At 44.8% G+C, this 24830-nt stretch overlaps 1 protein-coding gene across 1 annotated transcript in view; it reads right to left on the bottom strand.

The window, feature by feature from the left end:
- svilb (supervillin b) overlaps positions 1 to 18350 on the bottom strand; it is an 86337-nt gene extending 67987 nt beyond the window's left edge. Inside the window, exons 1-6 of the mRNA XM_064991989.1 lie at positions 18287 to 18350; positions 14811 to 14874; positions 12772 to 12863; positions 12530 to 12587; positions 11238 to 11389; positions 9945 to 10800 (exon numbers count right to left, since the gene is read on the bottom strand). Coding sequence (XP_064848061.1) covers positions 9945 to 10800; positions 11238 to 11389; positions 12530 to 12587; positions 12772 to 12863; positions 14811 to 14874; positions 18287 to 18350 — 1286 coding nt within the window. The remainder of the gene's footprint in view (positions 1 to 9944; positions 10801 to 11237; positions 11390 to 12529; positions 12588 to 12771; positions 12864 to 14810; positions 14875 to 18286) is intronic.
- Positions 18351 to 24830: the final 6480 nt, after the last annotated feature.

The raw sequence follows: 24830 nt of genomic DNA, 5'->3' as shown, positions 1-24830 counted from the left end.
TAATTGACTTTGGCCCTATAGGTCTGGCATGTTCTATAGAGAGTATTTAGAGAGTATTTGTTCTATAGAGAGTATTTGACTCAGATGTGTGCCACAGAAAGAATCTGACTCTAGCCACAAAATGAAGGAAATTAGAGGGGGGGGGGGGGTGTAGTATTTCGGCAAGGCTATTTTCTTGCCTCCCTCCCTTCAATCTTGGGACTGCAAGGCCTGGCACACTTCTGAATAATTGTTGGTGACCTATCATGTCCTCTGATGTGTGGAAGTATTAGACTCTCGTCACAAAAGGAAGAGGTTATTTCAGCAATAATAGTTTTCAGAGCCCTCTACTCTTCTCTCTATCCATCCCATCGTGCTTTTCCCTCTTATGGCTTTTCCTGCATTTTTTTATACTTTTCTGTTTTAGTTTTTAATAATGTAGGTACAGTAGTAATAATAAAATAATAATAACAATAATAAATCCAAAATGTGTACTCTGGGCGAAAAAGAAAGTTCAAATATATGTCAACATGAGTGCATATCCATAATCACAGTAAACGGCTATAATAATATAATAATCAAACAAAATAAGAAATAAAATAAATGTATAATAATATAATAAACAAAATTATGAGTGAATGTGCCTCCATGAAGAATCCCCTCCCCAATAGGTCCCTTCGCCCTCAGTAGGACACCCCCAGTACCTCCACCATCCCCATCAACCCTCAATAGGACAGCCCCAGCACCTCCACCATCCCCATCAACCCTCAATAGGACAGCCCCAGCACCTCCACCATCCCCACCAACCCTCAATAGGACAGCCCCAGGCACCTCCACCATCCCCATCAACCCTCAATAGGACACCCCCAGCACCTCCACCATCCCCATCAACCCTCAATAGGACACCCCCAGCACCTCCACCATCCCCATCAACCCTCAATAGGACACCCCCAGCACCTCCACCATCCCCATCAACCCTCAATAGGACACCTCCACCATCCCCATCAACCCTCAATAGGACACCCCCAGCACCTCCACCATCCCCATCAACCCGCAATAGGACACCCCCAGCACCTCCACCATCCCCACCAACCCTCAATAGGACACCCCCAGCACCTCCACCATCCCCTTCAACCCTCAATAGGACACCCCAAGCACCTCCACCATCCCCATCAACCCTCAATAGGACACCCCCAGTACCTCCACCATCCCCACCAACCCTCAATAGGACACCCCCAGCACCTCCACCATCCCCATCAACCCTCAATAGGACACCCCAGGCACCTCCACCATCCCCATCAACCCTCAATAGGACACCCCCAGTACCTCCACCATCCCCATCAACCCTCAATAGGACGCCCCCAGTACCTCCACCATCCCCATCAACCCTCAGTAGGACACCCCCAGCACCTCCACCATCCCCATCAACCCTCAATAGGACACCCCCAGCACCTCCACCATCCCCATCAACCCTCAATAGGACACCCCCAGCACCTCCACCATCCCCATCAACCCTCAATAGGACACCCCAGTACCTCCACCATCCCCACCAACCCTCAATAGGACACCCCCAGCACCTCCACCATCCCCATCAACCCTCAATAGGACACCCCCAGCACCTCCACCATCCCCATCAACCCTCAATAGGACACCCCCAGCACCTCCACCATCCCCATCAACCCTCAATAGGACACCCCCAGTACCTCCACCATCCCCATCAACCCTCAATAGGACACCCCCAGTACCTCCACCATCCCCACCAACCCTCAATAGGACACCCCCAGTACCTCCACCATCCCCATCAACAGGACACCCCCAGGCACCTCCACCATCCCCATCAACCCTCAATAGGACACCCCCAGCACCTCCACCATCCCCACCAACCCTCAATAGGACGCCCCCAGTACCTCCACCATCCCCATCAACCCTCAATAGGACGCCCCCAGCACCTCCACCATCCCCATCAACCCTCAATAGGACACCCCAGTACCTCCACCATCCCCATCAACCCCCCACCCCTCAATAATGATAATAATAATATAAATTAAAATGTAAAAAATATACACCAAGATATATATACCCCAGTACCTCCACCATCCCCATCAACCCTCAATAGGACACCCCAGACAGAGAAAATACCTCCACCATCCCCATCAACCCTCAATAGGACACCCCCAGTACCTCCACCATCCCCACAGACCTGTAACTTCTTCTTTAGACACCCCTGTCCTCCACCATCCCCATCAACCCTCAATAGGACACCCCCAGCACCTCCACCATCCCCATCAACCCTCAAAGGACACCCCAGCACCTCCACCATCCCCATCAACCCTCAATAGGACACCCCCATCACCTCCACCATCCCCATCAACCCTCAAAGGATCACCCCCAGAACCTCCAAAATCCCAGAACCCTCCTAGTGAATGACCCCAGAGAGCTCCAAAGTAACAAAGCCCCATCATCAGCAAGGGCATTGAAGATGAAAACACAATAATGATAATAATAATATAAATTAAAATGTAAAAAGATATACACCAAGATATAAAGGAGATATACAAAATACCAGCAACATAAAACAGTACATTTGACCTCTGTCACAGTGGGTTATTGACCAAATACTTATTTACCATAATTTGCAAATAAATGGAATTATGGAATGGAATTATTTTTTCTCATTTTGTCAGTCATAAAAAGAAAATATTTAGTCAGCCACCAATTGTGCAAGTTCTCCCACATCAGATAAGATGCTAAATCAGAGCCTTGTCAGCTCCAGTTTTGACTAATCTTCAACTCACACCCTGCTGGAATCCCTGCATTCTCAGATTCCCCTCTGTTATTAATCTCTATATTGTAATCAATAAAGTGTTTCAAAATGCTGTACGTTTATTAACATATATGTTCAGATCATCTCTGAGAGAGAAGGGGTGTAATATATCCAGATGGGCGTGTGGTACCCTTCCTCACCCATGCCAACAAGATGTTACTTCTTGTGGGGTCTTTGCCTTGAAAGTAAGTGTACATGTACAATTAACCTACTGAAAGTATACTGACTAAAAGGCAAACCAGAACTGTCAAATTATATTATAGCTATGTCATTGTATGCTTGCGAATTATAATCTTAAATGTAATATAATTTGTTGGGGAACACTGAAATGCCCATCAAATTTCTTTCCCAGTTTGCTGAAAGTGTTCTGAAGGAGGAGTCAATTGTCTTTTCAAATACGAACAAAGATGTTAACATCATGAGAGAAGAAATGGAAGTCACTCTCCTCAATTTCTAACTTCGTTGGGATCGGTGTCCCTTCCATGGGACGGTTGAGCTAACGTAGGCTAATGCGATTATCATGAGGTTGTAAGTAACAAGACAATTTCCCAGGACATAGACATATCTGATATTGGCAGAAAGCTTAAACTCTTGTTAATCTAACTGCACTGTCCAGTTTACAGTGGCTATTACAGTGACAGAATACCATGCTATTGTTTGAGGAGAGTGCACAATTTTGAACATGTAATTGTTATTAATAAACAAATTTGGCACATTTGGGTAGTCTTAACACAACATTTGGAACAGAAATGCAATGGTTCATTGGATCAGTCTAAAACTTTGCACATACACTGATGCAATCTAGTGGCCAAAATCAAAATTGCACCTTGGCTGGAATAATACATTATGGCCTTTCTCTTGCATTTCAAAGATAGTACAAAAAAAATACAAACAGTTTTTTATTTTCTTTGTTTCTTTGTATTATCTTTTATACTCTACCACATTCCTTTCACATTTCCATAAACTTCAAAGTGTATCCTTTCAAATGGCACTAAGAATATGTATATCTTTGCATATCCATATAAATGTAAAGATGTATAGACTACTTGACATTATGTCTTGCTAGATGACACGAGCCAACTGTGCCACTTCTGTGGGGAGGTGGACATTAATGTGGAAGACACTAACTGGGCAATTGCTTGTTCACTTCTAAACGAAAAATTTAGGAGTACGAATTTGTATAAGCAGCAACCAAATGAATAATGAATGTATGTGTGTTATATTAAACATAGAGGAGGGAGTCAAATGTAGGCAAGTAATAAACATTTCAGAACTACTACTAGTCGAATAAGACATGGGAGAGATGATGAATAATTTTGGCGAAGAGATTTATTTATAGACTAATACACTTGAAACAAATAGCTAAACCGAAAACTGCAGAAATTACTAGTGCCTCCCGCACAATCAAACCAACATAAAAAATTAAATTAAATGCAGCCGAACATGATCAGAAATCTCAATTAGCAAGCAAGTCGCAGCAATGAAGCATTGAGTGCGTGTGCGTTCACGCGAGGGGGGTTCTGTCAGGGGGGAGCTTTTTGGCACAACACCTGTTCTCCAGGCACCATCGCATGAGCCTGAAGCAGAAGGCTGGCAAAACTTGTGTTTCTAAAAATGAATTCAAAGGCACTAATAAGTTCTTTTTCATTTAATTTGTATTAAATTCTTAGTAAGTTACAGCCTATATGCGCAATTTATAGACTCTAATGATTTAATACAACAAAATGTTGTTTAAATGCTGAACCCTTTATTTATTTTTATTTATTTATTTCACCTTTATTTAACCAGGTAGGCCAGTTGAGAACAAGTTCTCATTTACAACTGCGAACTGGCCAAGATGAATAAAAGCAGTGCGACAAAAAAACAACAGAGTTATACGTGGGATAAACAAACGTACAGTCAATAACACAATAGAAAATCTGTATACAGTGTGTGCAAATGAAGTAAGCAGGTAAGGCAATAAATAGGCCATAGTGGCGAACTAATTACAATTTAGCATTAACACTGGAGTGATAGATGAGCAGATGACGATGTGCAAGTAGAAATACTGTTGTGCAAAAGAGCAGAGTTTTTTTATATAAATATGGGGATGAGGTAGGTAGTTGGTTGGATGGGCTATTTACAGATGTGTACAGCTGCAGCGATCGGTAAGCTGCTCTGACAGCCGATGCTTGAAGTTAGTGAGGGAGATATGTCTCCAACTTCAGTGATTTTTTGCAATTCGTTCCAGTTATTGGCAGCAGAGAACTGGAAGGAAAGGCAGCCAAAGTAAGTGTTGGCTTTGGGGATGACCAGTAAAATTTACCTACTAGAACTCGTGCTATGGGTGGGTGCTGCTATGGCGACCAGTGAGCTGAGATAAGGCGGGGCTTTACCTAGCAAAGACTTATAGATGACCTGGAGCCAGTGGGTTTGGTGACGAATAGGTAGCGAGGGCCAGCCAACGAGAGCATACAGGTTGCAGTGGTGGGCACTGTGATAGACTACATCCAATTTGCTGAGTAGAGTGTTGGAGGCTGTTTTGTAAATGACATCGCCGAAGTCGAGGATCGGCAGGATAGTCAGTTTTACGAGGGTATGTTTGGCAGCATGAGTGAAGGAGGCTTTGTTGCGAAATAGGAAGCTGATTCTAGATTTAATTTTGGATCAGAGATGCTTAATGTGATGCTTTATGACCCTACCAGCCTATTGTCTTATACTTGTAAATGCTTCACAATGTATTTCTTTGTAGGTTATAGCCTTGAAATAATATAGCTAAAATAATCCACTTCTTAGGCTCCCTGTCTGGCTCCTGACATTTTTAAGAGTGTTTATATCTGACTATTTGAAATGATGTTAGCTTCTTACATTCACCTTTTCATGTTTATTCAAATACTTTTAATTCAAATCCTTACGTGTTGGTTTCAATACTTAAAAACCAATTAGTCAAAAAAATAGATGGGTGTTGGTTCAATTGTGATTTTAATGAATGGAGCGAATTTGGACCAGCAGTTTTTTTTTATTGTGAGTTCAGAATTATTTTTTTTGCAAAGCTGTAGGAAAGGACATGGCCACAGCAGCAGTGTGCAACCGCTCCATGAGCGATGAGCAGGACTCCACTCACATGGGCTACCTGCTAAGCATCAGTATAGAGACAAAGTAGAGTCGCAATTCAACGGCTCAGACACAAGAGGTATGTGGCAGGCTCTACAGTCAATCACGGATTACCAGGATGAAAACCAGGATGTCTTGCTCCCAGACAGACTAAATAACTTTTTTGTCCGCTTTGAGGACAATATAGTGCCACTGATACAGCCCGCTACCAAATCCAGCGGACTCTCCTTCACTGCAGCCGACATGAGTAAAACATTTAAACGTGTTAACCCTCTGCAAGGCTGCAGGCCCAGACATGCATCCCCAGCCGCATCCTCAGAGCATGCGCAGACCAGCTGGCTGGTGTGTTTTGACGGACATATTCAATCAATCCTTATCCGGCAGTCTGCTGTTCCCACATGCTTCAAGAGGGCCACCATTGTTCCTGTTCCCAAGAAAGCTAAGGTAACTGAGCTAAACGACTAGCACTCACTTCCTGTCATCATGAAGTGCTTTGAGAGACAAAAACAAGAATATGTGGAACAAAGGACCATATCACCTCCACCAAATCACAAGGCCAGGCTGCTGTCAAGGCCTTTTATTTTGACACCCTTTAGACCCACTTTGCCCAAAAAAAGGCAACTTTGCTTACCGCCCCAATAGGTCCACAGACGACATTTCTGACATTGCACCAATTTTCATCCTCAACCACACTGCACACTGTCCTAACCCATCTGGACAAGAGGAATACCTATGTGAGAATGCTGTTCATCGACTACAGCTCAGCATAGTACCCTCCAAACTCGTCACCAAGCTCGAGACCCTGGGTCTCGACCCCGCCCTGTGCAACTGGGTACTGGACTTCCTGACGGGACGCTCCCAGGTGGTGAGGGTAGGTAACAACATCTCCACCCCGCTGATTCTCAACACTGGGGCTCCACAAGGGTGCGTTCTGAACCCTCTCCTGTACTCCCTGTTCACCCACGACTCCAACTCAATCATCAAGTTTGCGGACGACACTACAGTGGTAGGCTTGATTACCAACAACGACGAGACGGCCTACAGGGAGGAGGTGAGGGCCCTCGGAGTGTGGTGTCAGGAAAATAACCACACACTCAACATCAACAAAACAAAGGAGATGATTGTGGACTTCAGGAAACAGCAGAGGGAGTACCCCCCTATCCACATCGACGGGACAGTAGTGGAGAGGGTAGTAAGTTTTAAGTTCCTCGGCATACACATCACAGACAAACTGAATTGGTCCACACACACAGACAGCGTTGTGAAGAAGGCGCAGCAGCGCCTCTTCAACCTCAGGAGGCTGAAGAAATTTGGCTTGTCAACAAAAGCACTCACAAACTTCTACAGATGCACAATAGTAATGACCACAGCCTGACCACAGTGTCACAGCCTGGTACGGCAACTGCTCCGCCCACAACCGTAAGGCTCTCCAGAGGTTAGTGAGGTCTGCACAACGCATCACCAGGTGCAAACTACCTGCCCTCCAGGACACCTACACCACCCGATGTCACAGGAAGGCAATAAAGATCATCAAGGACATCAACCACCTGAGCCACTGCTTGTTCGCCCCGCTGTCATCCAGAAGGCGAGGTCAGTACAGGTGCATCAAAGCAGGGACCAAGAGACTGAAAAACAGCTTCTATATCAAGGCCATCAGACTGTTAAACAGCCACCACTAACATTGAGCGGCTGCTGCCAACACACTGACTCAACTCCAGCCACTTTAATAATTGAAATGGATGGAAATTGATGTAAAAATTTATCATTAGCCACTTTAAACAATGCCACTTAATATAATGTTTACATACCCTACATTACTCAGTATATACTGTACTCTATACCATCTACTGCATCTTGCCTATGTCGTTCTGTACCATCACTCATTCATATATCTTTATGTAGATATTCTTTATCCCTTTACACTTGTGTGTATAAGGTAGTAGTTGCGGAATTGTTAGGTTAGATTACTCGTTGGTTATTACTGCATTGTCGGAACTAGAAGCACAAGCAGTTCGCTACACTCACATTAACATCTGCTAACCATGTGTATGTGACCAATAACATTTGATTTGACTTGCCCCTCCCCTCTGAAGCATAGGTTACTTTTGCCTACTGACCACGTTACAAGTGTCATTCAGAAATGTGGGAGAGATATTCTGTGGGCCTAATTCAGATGACGCATGTCATGGCAAGATGCCTAGCGCTTCAAGGCAAGCTTCCCCCATCCTTTCTCACTATCTCACACTCAAAATGTCAGTTGCATCTTGCACCCTACACTGTGACTGGAAGTTCTTGTCCTACTACTGTATACTACATATCTGACCAATCACTAACGTGTGACCAAAGCATTCACTTCTATTACTTGTGTGCATTCAGGTTTCCATCTCATTCCCTGATGAGGAGGCGTGATGACATTTGAGAGATAACATCCTTAGAAGTTTTAAGGATAATTCAAATGGATGAGAAGACCAAACGTTAATTTGAAACATGAGGGGGTTAAGAACTGCAATCCAAACCTCACACTGAGAACTAGAAAACAGCAGTTAACTTGGAGATGACAAAGGGGAATGATTACTATGATTATATAGTAATATATAATACAGGATATATTATCATATAAATTATATAGGTTGTCTATCTGTTGGGAGGATGTGTTAGGTAGATGTTTTGGGGTCTACACACACACACACATACGGTACACAGACCTGGGTTCAAATACCATTAGACATCATTTCAAATATGTGCTTGAGTGAACTTGCCTGTTGCAATAGAACCAATAATAAAGTCTCTAAATGAGAAACCCCACCGACCTGCAGGCTAAAGCAAATGGGGAAAGTATTTGAACCCAGGCCCTACAGTATGTTCAGATACCACAGTACCTGGAAGGCCAACTGATGACAGACTGAGTGCCAGCGGCATCATCTTCTGAGTCTGTCTGGAGAGACCAGTCACTCTGAGACAACACTGCCAGGCTACAGGACCAATGTGGTGAAGATGACGACATAGCTTAGAATGGTGCTGGGTCATTAGGACTACTATAATACTGTGGTTGTGTCCCAAATTGCACCCTATTCCCTATATAGTGCACTACTTTTGACCAGGGCCCATAGGCCTCTGGTCAAAAGCAGTGCACTATTTCGGAAATATCAATATTAATCAATGCTACAAGACATTTAGACCCTGTCCACTCGCTCTCTCTGGTCTGGCCAAAGATGGTGGATACATGAAGATGTCTTACTCAGGCAGTTTACCATTGGAAACATTTATCAAGGTTCCGGTCTTTGAAAGTGGGCGTTCCCTCTCTCGCGTTAGCATGCTTTCCTGCATGAGCTCACGATTCCTCTCCATAATCTCTGGCATGTTCATGCAAGAGAGTTAAGGCCCACTTACACAGAAAACATTTATTTTCAATGAGAAACTGCCCAATAACAGCTGGCACTGGTATAATTATTGTCACCTCCCTGCTCGCATCACCTGACAAGAAAGGATTAGCCAGTGAGATGTCTCGCTTTCTCTACCATCTCTGCTCTGGCCATAGAGTTGGATAGAGGGCACACTTGGCACAAAGCCTGTTTTAAGAGGCAAAGATGAGCACTCTATCTAACTCTATAGGTCTGCCCTTACAGGGCAAGCTGTGAAACCCATCCAAGTTAACAAATCCCCCATCATAGATGGCCCCCTTACCCCCACAAAAACCCACCCTGTAGCCCCTCTGCAGCTCCTGATGAGATACCCAAGCAGGCAGAGTACCGGATACAACCCCCACTGGCACTACAAAAACACTGTTACCAACAACAGCACAAGCGCAACAAAATACTGCAACTACTCCTTAAAGTGGTCAGTCAACGGTGAAAGCAACCTGTTTTTTACCCAAGCCACTCCGCCCCCCGGAGACAGTGGGAGCATTCATCACTGTGCCAATATATTTACATTCATTTTTTTTGTACTCAGCACCTGCACCTATTTCATATTGAAAGCAACCTGAGCACAGAGATCAAACTCATTGAAGACAGAGTGCAGTATGACATCAAAGCTGATCTGAACTCACCCCTGTCTGCTGAGGATGGCTTGAGCTTGCTGCTCGATGAACAGGTCCCCGGGGGAGATGCCGTAGCGTGTGGAGGGCAGGGAGGCCCGGCGGGCCGTACGAGGGGAGCTGGGGATGGCCGCCACGCTGCAGGACTCTCTGGAGGAGGTCCTGGATAGAGGAGGGCTGAGCTGCTGGATGGAGGAGGCCTGGGCATGATCATGGGGCCTGTTACTGGCACCTCTGAGGCCCCCTGTCCTCTCCTGGGCCCGCCGGCAGTTCTCCAGGTTCATCATCCTCTCCCGCTCTGAGAAGGTGCCGGCCCCCCCCCGGGCTGGCTGAGGGGCTTGAGTATGGGTAGGGCCTGCAGGGGCTGGACCGTGACCTGGGGCAGGAGCGTGGCCAGGAGAAGGCTCAGCAGGGTGAGCCTGCATGTAGATCCTGCCTACTCCAGAGCTGTGGGGAGTTCTGCGGGAACTCTCCCGCCCCCCTCCTCCCTCCTCCACCTCATGTCTTTCTCTATCTCTGTCTCTCCTACGCTCTGTGACTGCTGGGGCCACTCTATCCAAGGCGTCAGACTCTCTACGTAGCGAGTAGCGAGGACTGTAGTCCATGTCTATCTCCTGATCCAAGAGGATGCCGTAACGCTCAGAGAGCTGACGCCGGCGCTCTGCTTTGTAGCGGGCGATCCGCTCGGCCTTGGAACTGAGGCTGGCTGGGTCCACTGGGCCACCGGAAGAGGATAGGACAGGCTCTGCATGGGGGTGGACGGCCGGTCCAGGATGGTCCCCCGGTCTGCCCCGGGTCCTAGACTGTCTGTCTGGGGAGGACACCGGCATCTGTGGGGCCTCCACCTGCTCTCTGCTGTAACGTCTCACTGTGGAACGAGGAGGGAGACAAGCACACAGTAAGGATGTGTCCCAAATGGCACTCTGTTCCCTTTACAGTTCACCACTTTTGATATAGGGAACAGGGTGCCATTTGGGACGTACCCTAAATCATATGAACACAACGATGTCTCAAACATGGCATGGTCTCACTGTGGAACCAGGAGAAACCCAGACACACAGTTAAACATACATGCAGACCTACCATGCCTCTCTCCCAAATATAATCTTTCTCCATCCCAAAATAATCAGCACCTAACAACCCATGCTCTGAATAAGGGTCTAGGTGTCACATGCATCCCCCTCACTAGCATACATTATGAGGCTTCACCTGTTCTTTACGAGGAGCTTAAAAATCTAAGTACAGTAGTCCAAGCCGACACTATATGTTTCATACAGGGCTTGCATTGCCTTGTGTGGTACGTACCCATGATTGGCTCACAGGGGTCTGAGGCCCGGGTGTATCGTGGCGGGTCCTCCTCCAGCATGCGGTTGGCCACCAGGCCGGCACAGCTAGGTATCAGGGCAAGAGGAGCCTCACTCTCGATACCCTCCAGGCGCCTGGCTATCCTTTCCTTCCTGCTTCATACCAGGCAGAGACAGACAGGGGGATATAGATATATATGATAATATCATATATTGCCATTTTTAATTATGATTTTTTAAAGTTTCTTTTGCAAGGGCGCCCTGCTTCTCAACAAGTACAAAACAATTGCACAATCAAGGCAGCATGGGAGCATAGGAAATACACCAACAAAATATAACATAATTGTGAAAAACAACCATATTCCTCAGTAAAGAGGTTCTCAACAGTGACTCTTGTTTATACAGGAGAGGTTTGCAAAATTCCAGATTTTCCAAAAATTTTAGTTGGAACATTCCCAGAATTAGAATGGAGTAAGCAAGACATAAGGAAAACCTGTGAATGTTGGAACATTCCCAGAATTAGAATGGAGTAAGCAAGACATAAGGAAAACCTGTGAATGTTGGGAAATTCCCAGAATTAGAATGGAGTAAGCACGACATAAGGAAAACCTGTGAATGTTGGAACATTCACAGAATTAGAATGGAGTATGCAAGACATAAGGAAAACCTGGGAATGTTGGAACATTCACAGAATTAGAGTGGAGTAAGCAAGACATAAGGAAAACCTGTGAATGTTGGGAAATTCCCAGAATTAGAATGGAGTAAGCAAGACATAAGGAAAACCTGGGAATGTTGGAACATTCCCAGAATTAGAATGGAGTAAGCAAGACATAAGGAAAACCTGGGAATGTTGGGAAATTCCCAGAATTAGAATGGAGTAAGCAAGGCATAAGGAAAACCTGGGAATGTTGGAACATTCCCAGAATTAGAATGGAGTAAGCAAGACATAAGGAAAACCTGTGAATGTTGGAACATTCCCAGAATTAGAATGGAGTAAGCAAGACATAAGGAAAACCTGTGAATGTTGGAACATTCCCAGAATTAGAATGGAGTAAGCAAGACATAAGGAAAACCTGTGAATGTTGGGAAATTCCCAGAATTAGAATGGAGTAAGCAAGACATAAGGAAAACCTGTGAATGTTGGAAAATTCCCAGAATTTTGCAGCCCTACACAATAACAACATGAAATGGTCTGAGGTAACTACGAGAGTTGATGAAAACTGAAGGATGTATGGAAAGGAGGGACAGAGGGAGTGTTGTCAAGGGTTACGATTTCAACATATGCAAACATACCTGTTCATTTCTAAATCACTCGAGACAACGCTTTCAAAATGTTTCTTTAATTCTGAAACTGGGAAAAAATATATGTAAAATATTACAAAACATGGCACGACAGTAATCTGTTAGTTAGTTCATTACTCCTATCGCAATAACTAAAATCCCCTACACATAGTTTACTACATGTGAAAAGTAGTGCACTGTATATAGAATAGGGTGCCATTTGGGATGCTGTCTGTGTTTGGGAAGAAGCTCACCCTTGGGTAGGACTGACAGAAGATTGGCATCGATATCAGTGGCACTCTTGACCAGCTCGGTCTTGTCCCCGAAGGAAAAGTCGTTCTGAAAGCTGAAAGTAAAAGAGTTCCAAATAATCTAGCATCTTATCATGAGAATATTGCTATTGAAGATGTACTGTATATAAGTTGTATACCAGTCTTCAGTAAGGTGCCACACATTTCCTACTGGATATATCATCTCACATATTGGTCAAATGACTAAAAGAAATGATACTATCTCATGTTTCTGTAGCGTGAGGCAGCTTGATGTACAAGTGCACCCCCTGGACAGCACACTAGTCTCTCGCAGGCCCCTAATCCAACTCCTTAACGCTGAGTGCCAAGCATAGGGTTCCATTTTTAGAGTCCTTGGTATGACCCAAGCTGGGATCGAACCTCCAAACTTCCAATCTCAGAGCTGACACTAACCACAAGGCCCCTAAGTTGCTGACTTGGATAAACCATTTTAAGATTGTGAAGACACCGTCATGTCTACTACTATTACTGCCTTTAAGTGGATAAACATACTGTCAGTCCCCAGGGTCAGTTCGGGTAATTTTGTACTGTGCTTCGACTTCCGTGAGGGAAGAGGGATCTAGCTAAGAACTAGGTTAACCCCTAACCCTAACATGGCACACCTCCAGGAAACGATCAGGATCATGTCCTAGTGGTTTTATCCAGACCAATCAAAAGGACACATAGCCAGGCAAGTATCTTCTAAACATCTCTGCCGTCACAACGAAACATTCTGACCGTGTCAATCAAAAGTTCTCATAATGGTCCGATGTGAAACAGTACAACTCTATGAAACGTTCACGAATGGCCACATGACCATAGAAATCCTATAATTCACAAATTAAATGAATTATAGTAGCTCTACTTAATGTATCTCTGATTCTCCACTCCAACCTGGCCTCAGAGCAAAATGGATTATATTTGACTAAAATCCGTGCCACTCCATTTATTATGTTACTTTACGTTAGGTTACATTACATTTGCCTACCAAGGTAAGAGCGGTCATACAATATAATAGGAATTATAGGGCGTATAGTATCCTACGTCTTGATCGCAACAGGTTGCTTTGACCCGTTTCGTATGATATATTACGTTCGACTGCTTTAGTGTGATATATGTAATGACATTAGATTGGTGTGAGCATTGGTAGAAAGGAATGTTTCACACTGTTAAATCCATTTCGCGAAGTGTGCAAGTGCACAATTTTGGAAAAGGGTGGAGGATATTGACATAGACTAGCTTTGAATGGGTGCAGAAAATGAGCTGTCAGTTACAGAAGTACACTAATTCCATCAGGATAGGAGGGAGGGACTCCTGAATGTAGGCATTACAGTTCTTCTGTTCTGCCACGTGAACAAAGTATCTTAGGATAAGCTGCTCCAGGCATGTCAGCTTTTAATGCATACTGGGCTAATTTTACCCAGTAAGCATTAAAAGCTGGAGTATTTTGTGGCCCTTGTACTGTTGTTGGTAACGGTGTTTTTGTGGTGACAGTGGGGGTTGTATCCGGACTGTGGACTGTTCTGGTTTCATAGAGGCGGTACTCTGCCTGCCTGGGTATCTCATCAGGAGCCTAGTCTTAAACCAGTCTGAATTCATCTTAAACCAGTCTGAATTCATCTTAAACCAGTCTGAATTCATCTTAAACCAGTCTGAATTCATCTTAAAACAGTCTGAATTCATCTTAAACCAGTCTGAATTCATCTTAAACCAGTCTGAAGAGCCCTTATCCTTGTCTATCCCTATCTTGATGATGTAGCAGATAGAACATGCTATCGGCCTCATGTTGCTCTTCAGGATTACAATGTGTAACGTTTGCTATAACAACCTGATCAAATGACCTTACATTTGTTAACGTTCATCTGAAGTTTAATGTTCACTTTCTTTGATAAAAACACTCTCTTTCTGACGCATAATTGTGCCACAACACGACTGTGAAATGGGTCGACTGTATATGTTAGAATATGACAAGTGAAAAGTGCATACAAAATGGTTTCCTCCACCTTAGAGTTTCTGTTGGCAATGGGGTTGAAGTGAAGAGTTTGACTGGAGCCTCAGTTCCAAAGCCTGGAGAAACAGACAGAGAAAATATGTTAGAAAAATATGTCCTACTTCTGTGTATGTTAATTGGTTAGATTTTTCCTGTCACACGGTGTGGTGAAACAGTGTGGTGAAACTCCCCCAATGACTTAACTGATAAAAAGGACTGATTACATAAATATTACAAAGACAAATCAAGAATGTGTCAGAGTGGACCAAAAACAGGAATCCACCACATTTTACCATGACTCAATCTTCCATTGCAATCTGACGATAAAGCATATTACGTCATCATCATAGCCTAAATGGAAACATGATGGAATTACACACTGTAGATAACCAGCACATGCCTGCTGCGGTGACTAACTCCAGACTCCAGCCTAAATAAGGTATTCACTTCTTCAATATCAGACTGCCTCGCCTGGTTCACCAACTACTTTGCAGACAGAGTTCAGTGTGTGTGTCAAATCGGATGACATGTTGTCCGGACCTCTGGCAGTCTTTATGGGGGTACCACAGGGTTCAATTCTCGGGCCGACTCTTTTCTCTGTATATATCAATGATGTCGCTCTTGCTGCGGGCGATTCACTGATCCACCTCTACGAGGACCTCACTATTCTGTATGCTTCTGGCCCTTCCTTGGACACTGTACTAACTAACCTCCAAACGAGCTTCAATGCCATACAACACTCCTTCCGTGGCCTCCAACTGCTCTTAAACACTAGTAAAACCAAATGCATGCTTTTCAACCGTTCGCTGCCCGCACTGCCCGCCCGACTAGCATCACCACCCTAGACAGTTCCGACCTAGAATATGTGGACATCTATAAACACCTAGGTGTCTGGCTAGACTGTAAACTCTCCTTCCAGACTCATATTAAACATCTCCAATCGGCTTTCTATTTCGCAACAAAGCCTCCTTTACTCACGCCGCCAAACTTACCCTAGTAAAACTGACTATCCTAACGATCCTCGACTTCGGTGATGTCATCTACAAAATAGCTTCCAACACTCAGCAAACTGGATGCAGTCTATCACAGTGCCATCCGTTTTGTTACCAAATCACCTTATACCACCCACCACTGCGCCCTGTATGCTCTAGTCGGCTGGACCTCGCTACATAATCGTCGCCAAACCCACTGGCTCCAGGTCATCTATAAGTCTATGCTAGGTAAAGCTCCGCCTTATCTCAGTTCACTGGTCACGATAACAACACCCAGCAGGTATATCAGCAGGTATATCTCACTGATAATCCCCAAAGCCAACACGTCATTTGGCCGCCTTTCCTTACAGTTCTCTGCTGCCAATGACTGGAACGAATTGCAAAAATCGCTGAAGTTGGAGACTTTTATTACCTTCACAAATTCAAACATCAACTATCTGAGCAGCTAACCGATCACTGCAGCTGTACATAGTCCATCTGTAAATAGCCCACCCAATCTACCTACCTCATCTCCATACTGTTTTTATTTCATTTACTTTTCTGCTCTTTTGCACACCAGTATCTCTACTTGTACATCATCATCTGCTCATTTATCACTCCAGTGTTAATCTGCTAAATTGTATTATCTCCTCATGCCTTTTGCACACACTGTATATAGACTTTATTTTTTCTATTGTGTAATTGACTTGTTTATTGTGTTATTTATTGGCTTGTTTATTGTTTACTCCATGTGTAACTCTTTGTTGTTGTCTGTGTCACACTGCTTTGCTTTATCTTGGCCAGGTCGCAGTTGTAAATGAGAACTTGTTCTCAACTGGCCTACCTGGTTAAATAAAGGTGTTCTCAACTGGCCTACCTGGTTAAATAAAGGGGAAATAAAAATAAATACATCAATCAATCGATAACCATTGGAAAATGAGAACGAAAACAACAGCTTTTTAATAAAAGATCTAATAATACTGCCGCTACCTTGCTCTCCAACCAAGGTCCATGAATTGAAGAATAATTTTTATCAACCTCCACTGTTATCTAAAATGTTTTGCTGTGAGGTGGGGGTGGGGGGGGGGGGGGGTTTGAAGTAATGTTTTCATCTAATTAGCTAAACAAAACTGGTTTAAACAATGAAATTGTCATGGAAAATCAGCTTTGTTTACATAGTGGGGGATGAAAATAACGTAATTTAGACTGTAATGATCTCCAAAAATCGACCCATTAGGTCATTGCACCATTGATATAGCAACGGGCGCTAATAGTGCTTGCGCGGGGGGCCTGCATGACAGGCCTCCAAAAAGCTAGAGCCGGCCCTGAGTATGTGTGGGTGGGTGCAGGTGTTGTCATGGGCGGTGGCCTCCAAAAAGCTTGAGCCGGCCCTGAGTATGTGTGGGTGGGTGCAGGTGTTGTCATGGGCGGTGGCCTCCAAAAAGCTAGAGCCGGCCCTGAGTATGTGTGGGTGGGTGCAGGTGTTGTCATGGGTGGTGGCTTCCAAAAAGCTAGAGCCAGCCCGAGTATGTGTGGGTGGGTGCAGGTGTTGTCATGGGTGGTGGCCTGGGAGCGAATGTGTCAATCAGGTCATCTAAATCAGAGACAGGTCAGTCGTCCACCCATGACAATGTCCAGTTGGTTCGTGGGCAGCCGTGCGAAAAGGACATGCCAAAGATGAGCTTAGGAGACTGTCTGTCAAAAGTGAGCTCAGTGGAGAAAGGGGATTTCTATAAATACACAGGGGGAAGCACAAGGTGAAAAATAGACCCTGTTAAACAAACTGCACCTCATCTCAAGGCAGGCAGGAATCACAGGAGCGAATAGACTTACCATGTGTACATCCTCAGTTAAAGTCATGGAAACCATCCTCTCTATCAGCCTTCATAGTCTGATAGGAGAGAGTAGGGGGGTTGATCTACCATCAGGTCCCCCCTCTCCATTCCTTAGAATATAAAAGACCTAACAGATCCTAGCGGAAATCTCAATGGATCAGCACCCCTAAGACGCTTGATACATACAAGCCCTGAAGTACATGGATGAGAGGGGTATAACGATCTGCAGCAATACAGTAATAACGTGCCAAGGATAAAGCACCTGTTGACTACTAGGGAAGTTTTTATCAGATGAGAAAAAAAGTCATAAAGAAACAGCATCAGGTACACTTCTTCAGTCCACATGCACTAAGAGATACTTGATTCATTATTCAATAGTGCTACTGCAGCTGTAGCAGCCCTTACACACACACACACACACACACACACACACACACACACACACACACACACACACACACACACACACACACACACACACACACACACACACACACACACAAAGCCAGTTGAATCCCTGAGAAAGCATGTACCAAATCAAAGTAACTCATGTCCTTGGAATCTCTCACTCAGTGCACAGCACAAGGACAGTTACTTACTATGAATGGTCAATAAGTTCAAGCTACTAAGTCAAAGCCTAGCACACACACACTCCAGAGTCCCCTCCTCCTCCTTGCCCTTACCTTGCCCACCGACACTGTATTTGACATGGCTCAGATAATTAGTGGTCCGTGGGTTCCGGAACATGTTTGTAGGGAGGCTGAAGACGGACAGAACATATGCTGCTGACAGGCTCCCTGTTGTCCCAGGTTTCCCAGAGCTAGTGGTGCTTACAGTCACAGCAACAGTGATGCAGACAGACTGACAGACTGTGGCAGTGAGGTACTACACTGTGAGGTACTACACAGACAAACACACACACCGCGAGGCAAGTAGCATTAAGGCCAGCTCAGACCAGCAGTCTGAAAGACAGACAGACACTGTATGTGTGTGTGTGCGTGGGTGTGTGTGTGTGGGCTCAGACAGGGAGATCAGCGCCGATAGAGAGACAGAGGGAGAGCAAAGAGAGAGAGAGAGAGAGAGAGAGAGAGAGAGAGAGAGAGAGAGAGAGAGAGAGAGACAGGTATAAGCAAGAGAGAGGGGGGGGGGAGAGGAGGAAAGAGAGAGAGATGAGAGGCAGGAGACAGCGTGCTAAAGCTTCTCAGAGCCCCTAATCAGATTACTGACAGAAATTAGCCCTGATGATAAAAACGCTGAAAATTGATTGGAGGGCGGTGCCAGGAGGACTGAGGAGTGTAGCAGGAAAGAGATGTAAACGCACGCACACGCACACGCACAGACACAGACACACAGAGCCCGATACATACAACCACACCCACTCACACATGTACACACACACTGGCATAGACTTGTGGGAAACCTGGACAGGTTTCAATAATGCAGCACAATGGTGAAATAGTTCAGACAGTGTCCAATAATGGACAAGAAATACCCCTTGCCGAAGTCATCACAAATAGAGTAAGACTATAGGGAGGGGAAGCAGAAGAGAGAAGGGGCAGAGAGAGAGGCATAGAGAGAGGCAGAAAGAGTATGGAGAGAAAGAGATAGTGAGAGAGAGTGGCAGACAAAACTTCCACAAAGCTGTGAACAAGCTGAGAGACAAGGCAAGAAGGGCCTTCTATGCCATCAAAAGGAACATAACATTTGACATACCAATTAGGACCTGGCTAAAAATAATTGAATCAGTAATAGAACCCAAACTGAGACTCTGCATGCAGAATTCTGCAATAACATCCTCCGTGTATGGTGTAAAACACCAAATAATGCAGAGCAGAATTGGGCCGATACCCGCTAATGATCAAAATCCAGAAAAGAGCAGTTAAATTCTAGCAGTTAAATTCTACAACCACAGGGCGGCAGAGACAGCCCTAGAGGCTATTATCACACTCAGGTGTTTCTATTTCCTGTTTCTATTTCCTCATTATTCCTAATTTCCTCACCCTTTAAAAGAGGTGTGTTTGCTGTTCTCTTTGCAGAAGCTTGATTTTAGTTGCCCTCTGTGTGTTTGTCGAGTGAGTGAGTGAGTGAGTGAGTGAGTGAGTGAGTGAGTGAGTGAGTGAGTGAGTGAGTGAGTGAGTGAGTGAGTGAGTGAGTGTCTGTTTTCTCCTGGTTTCTGTGATCCTAATGTTATCTTTTCTCAGCAAAGTATTTATGTTTACCCTTAATCATTGATTCCTCGTCTGGTCCTTCTCTGCACCTGAGTTCAACCTCACCACATCATAGCAAGCTTCTTCCCAAACATGGACCCAGCAGAGATTACCCTGATCAGGAGTGTGATAACCCAGTAAGAAGCACTGTTGGGACGTCAGCAAGGACAACTCTCCCAAATCTCAGAGACCCTCCGGGTACTTACCGATTCCCTACAACCACGGCACGTCTCCAACCCACGAGGAGTAAATGCACAAGTCTCTTCGCTTAGTGCTACAGGTGTCCCTGTAGTTCCTCCAGGGAAACTGCACCGGGAACCCAAGATCCCAGCCCCGGAGCGGTATGACGGCCACCAGGGAGGATGCAAGGGGTTCCTCATTCAGTGTTCTCTGGTGTTCGAGATACAGCCCTCCTCGTTCCACACTGATCGGGCCATGATTGCCTACATCCTCTCCCTACTCTCGGGCAAGGACCTGGCGTGGGCAACGGCAGAGTGGGAACAGCAGCCACCATCCTGCAGCTCTATATTAGTCTTCATTGCCGAGCTGAGACTAGCCTTCGACCACCCAGTCGGCGGACGAGAAGTGGCTAGCTGACTGTTCAACATCTGCCAAGGGGCCAGACCAGTGGCTGACTTTGCCATTGGCTCCGGTGAGGTGGAATATCAGACCAAGCCCATTCTACTGCAGGTTGAGGTGAACCACTCAGAGACTCTTAATTTATTTTGATCACTGCTCCCGAGAACCCCCTTATGCTAGGGTTACCACTGGCTGGCGCTACATAACCCCCTAGTCTCCTGGTCCATGGGACACCTACTGGACTGGGGTAAGGAATGCCAGACTAAATTTCTTCGACCCCCACCAAGAGACTCGCCGTGTCCTCCTGCATCCATTGAAGACCAAGACTTCTCCGCTCTCCCTCCCGAATACTTCGCCCTCTGGGAGGCCTTCAGTAAGAAAGAAAGCCGCCTGGCTCCACCTCTCCCCGGGGCCGTCTGTACTCCCTCTCGACCCCTGAAGCAGCAGTCATGGACAATTACATCCGGGAGTCGCTGGAGGCAGGTTTCATTCGCGCCTCTACATTCCCAGCTGGTGCAGGCTCCTTCTTTGTGGGAAAGAAGGATGGAGGTTGGTGTCCTTGCATCGATTACAGAGGGCGGAACCGGATTACGATCAAGAATCGTTACCCTGGACCTCCTCAAGGCTTACAATTTGGTGAGAATCAGGGAGGGAGATGAGTAAAAACTGCATTTAACACCCCTAGTGGTCACTATGAGTATTTAGTCATGCCCTTTGGATTACTGAACTCACCGGTAGACTTTCAAGCATTGATCAATGACACCCTTAGGGATATGTTGAATCAGTTTGTCTTTGTTTACCTCAACAAAATTCTGATCTCCTAGAAAACCCTTCTGGAACACATACTGCACGTCCGTCAAGTCCTGAGACGCCTCCTGCAGAGTGTGAGTTCCATGTATCCCAAGTTTCCTTCCTGGGTCACATTATCTCTACTGCAGGCATTCAAATGGACCCCATAGAGGTTGAGGCGGTCGCCGATTGGCCCCATCCCACCTCACTCAAGCCGGTCCAGCGGTGCCTCAGGTTTGACCATTTTGTTTTACAGGTGTTTGATATGGAGCTCAACGGACACCTCTGACCCATCCTCGTTCATCCTGATCCTTCTCATTCCTTTGTGATTGAAAGAACCGCCCCTGCTCTCACGGAACGAGGAGGGCAAGAAACTGCACCCATTCACCTTTCTCACCATGGCGGTTCACGCCAGCGGAACGCAACAACGATGTAGGCAACCGGGAGCTCTTGGCAGTTAATGTCACACACTGACCTTAGATTCTCTGTTTTTCTATATATTTCGGTTAAGTCAGGGTGTGACTAGGGTGGGAACTCCAGTTGATGTATGTCTAGGAATTTTGTCATCTAGTGTTTTTGTATGTCTATGTTGGCCTGATATGGTTCCCAATCAGAGACAGCCGTTTATCATTGTCTCTGATCGGGGATCATATTTACAGTGCCTTGCGAAAGTATTCGGCCCCCTTGAACTTTGCGACCTTTTGCCACATTTCAGGCTTCAAACATAAAGATATAAAACTGTATTTTTTGTGAAGAATCAACAACAAGTGGGACACAATCATGAAGTGGAACGACATTTATTGGATATTTCAAACTTTTTTAACAAATCCAAAAACTGAAAAATTGGGCGTGCAAAATTATTCAGCCCCTTTACTTTCAGTGCAGCAAACTCTCTCCAGAAGTTCAGTGAGGATCTCTGAATGATCCAATGACGACCTAAATGACTAATGATGATAAGTACAATCCACCTGTGTGTAATCAAGTCTCCGTATAAATGCACCTGCACTGTGATAGTCTCAGAGGTCCGTTAAAAGCGCAGAGAGCATCATGAAGAACAAGGAACACACCAGGCAGGTCCGAGATACTGTTGTGAAGAAGTTTAAAGCCGGATTTGGATACAAAAAGATTTCCCAAGCTTTAAACATCCCAAGGAGCACTGTGCAAGCAATAATATTGAAATGGAAGGAGTATCAGACCACTGCAAATCTACCAAGACCTGGCCGTCCCTCTAAACTTTCAGCTCATACAAGGAGAAGACTGATCAGAGATGCAGCCAAGAGGCCCATGATCACTCTGGATGAACTGCAGAGATCTACAGCTGAGGTGGGAGACTCTGTCCTTAGGACAACAATCAGTCGTATATTGCACAAATCTGGCCTTTATGGAAGAGTGGCAAGAAGAAAGCCATTTCTTAAAGATATCCATAAAAAGTGTTGTTTAAAGTTTGCCACAAGCCACCTGGGAGACACACCAAACATGTGGAAGAAGGTGCTCTGGTCAGATGAAACCAAAATTGAACTTTTTGGCAACAATGCAAAACGTTATGTTTGGCGTAAAAGCAACACAGCTCATCACCCTGACCACACCATCCCCACTGTCAAACATGGTGGTGGCAGCATCATGGTTTGAGCCTGCTTTTCTTTAGCAGGGACAGGGAAGATGGTTAAAATGGATGGGAAGATGGACGGAGCCAAATACACGACCATTCTGGAAGAAAACCTGATGGAGTCTGCAAAAGACCTGAGACTGGGACGGAGATTTGTCTTCCAACACGACAATGATCAAAAACATAAAGCAAAATCTACAATGGAATGGTTCAAAAATAAACATATCCCGGTGTTAGAATGGCCAAGTCAAAGTCCAGACCTGAATCCAATCGAGAATCTGTGGAAAGAACTGAAAACTGCTGTTCACAAATGCTCTCCATCCAACCTCACTGAGCTCGAGCTGTTTTGCAAGGAGGAATGGGAAAAAATTTCAGACTCTCGATGTGCAAAACTGATAGAGACATACCCCAAGCGACTTACAGCTGTAATCGCAGCAAAAGGTGGCACTACAAAGTATTAACTTAAGGGGCCTGAATCATTTTGCACGCCCAATTTTTGATTTGTTAAAAAAGTTTGAAATATCCAATAAATGTCGTTCCACTTCATGATTGTGTCCCACTTGTTGTTGAATCTTCACAAAAAAATACAGTTTTATATCTTTATGTTTGAAGCCTGAAATGTGGCAAAAGGTCGCAAAGTTCAAGGGGGCCGAATACTTTCGCAAGGCACTGTAGGTAGCCATTTTCCCCATTGTTAGTCGTGGGATCTTGTCTATGTTTAGTTGCCTGTCAGCACTAGTTTGTATAGCTTCACGTTTCATTTGGTTGTTTGTTTTTTTTGTTCATTCATTAAAAAAATGATGTACCCATACCACGCTGCGCCTTGGTCCGATCCTTATGACGAACGTTAAGTGGGCCCTTGAGGGGTGGAGACACTGGTTGGAGGGCGCACCTTATGCTTTCATAATCTAGACAGACCATAAGAACTTGGTCTCCATTCAAGAAGCCAAGAGGTTGAACGCTCGCCGGGCTAGGTGGGCTCTGTTTTTTTAAACAAGTTCAATTACACACTAGCCTATCGCCTGGGATCCAAGAATCAGAAGGCAGACGCCAACATGATGTCTCGAATGAGGAGAGGGACCCCGAGCCCATCATCCCCAGCTCACGCATCTACTTCCATCTTTAAAACATCAAACAGGGCAGGGACTCGGAAGGATTGATATAACTAATATTACATAGTGTAACCATCATCTGTGTACATTTTGTTTATTTATTATAGCCATTCTTTCTTTTCAGAATCATATTTTTAGTTAATTAAATGTATCGACTGACGATTCCACAATACAACAGCAGTAGTGTTGTACCTGTATACATGACTATATGTACTTATTATTATCCCTACTGAAATGAACTATCCTCCTTGCATTGTACTGTATTTACTGAAATGAACTGCATGTCATTATCCTCATTGCATTGTACTGTATTTACTGAAATGAACTGCATGTCATTATCCTCATTGCATTGTACAGTATTTACTGAAATCAACTGCATGTCATTATCCTCCTTGCATTGTACTGTATTTACTGAAATGAACTGCATTTCATTATCCTCATTGCATTGTACTGTATTTACTGAAATGAACTGCATGTCATTATCCTCATTGCATTGTACAGTATTTACTGAAATCAACTGCATGTCATTATCCTCCTTGCATTGTACTGTATTTACTGAAATGAACTGCATGTCATTATCCTCCTTGCATTGTACTGTATTTACTGAAATGAACTGCATGTCATTATCCTCCTTGCATTGTACTGTATTTACTGAAATGAACTGCATGTCATTATCCTCATTGCATTGTACTGCATTTACTGAAATGAACTGCATGTCATTATCCTCATTGCATTGTACTGCATTTACTGAAATGAACTGCATGTCATTATCCTCATTGCATTGTACTGCATTTACTGAAATGAACTGCATGTCATTATCCTCATTGCATTGTACTGTATTTACTGAAATGAACTGCATGTCATTATCCTCATTGCATTGTACTGCATTTACTGAAATGAACTGCATGTCATTATCCTCATTGCATTGTACTGT

Source organism: Oncorhynchus masou, chromosome 17, assembly GCF_036934945.1.
Source record: "Oncorhynchus masou masou isolate Uvic2021 chromosome 17, UVic_Omas_1.1, whole genome shotgun sequence".
Taxonomy (NCBI): domain Eukaryota; kingdom Metazoa; phylum Chordata; class Actinopteri; order Salmoniformes; family Salmonidae; genus Oncorhynchus; species Oncorhynchus masou.
The sequence above is the reverse complement of the archived record's forward strand: the minus strand, read 5'-3'. Positions and strand labels throughout refer to the sequence as shown.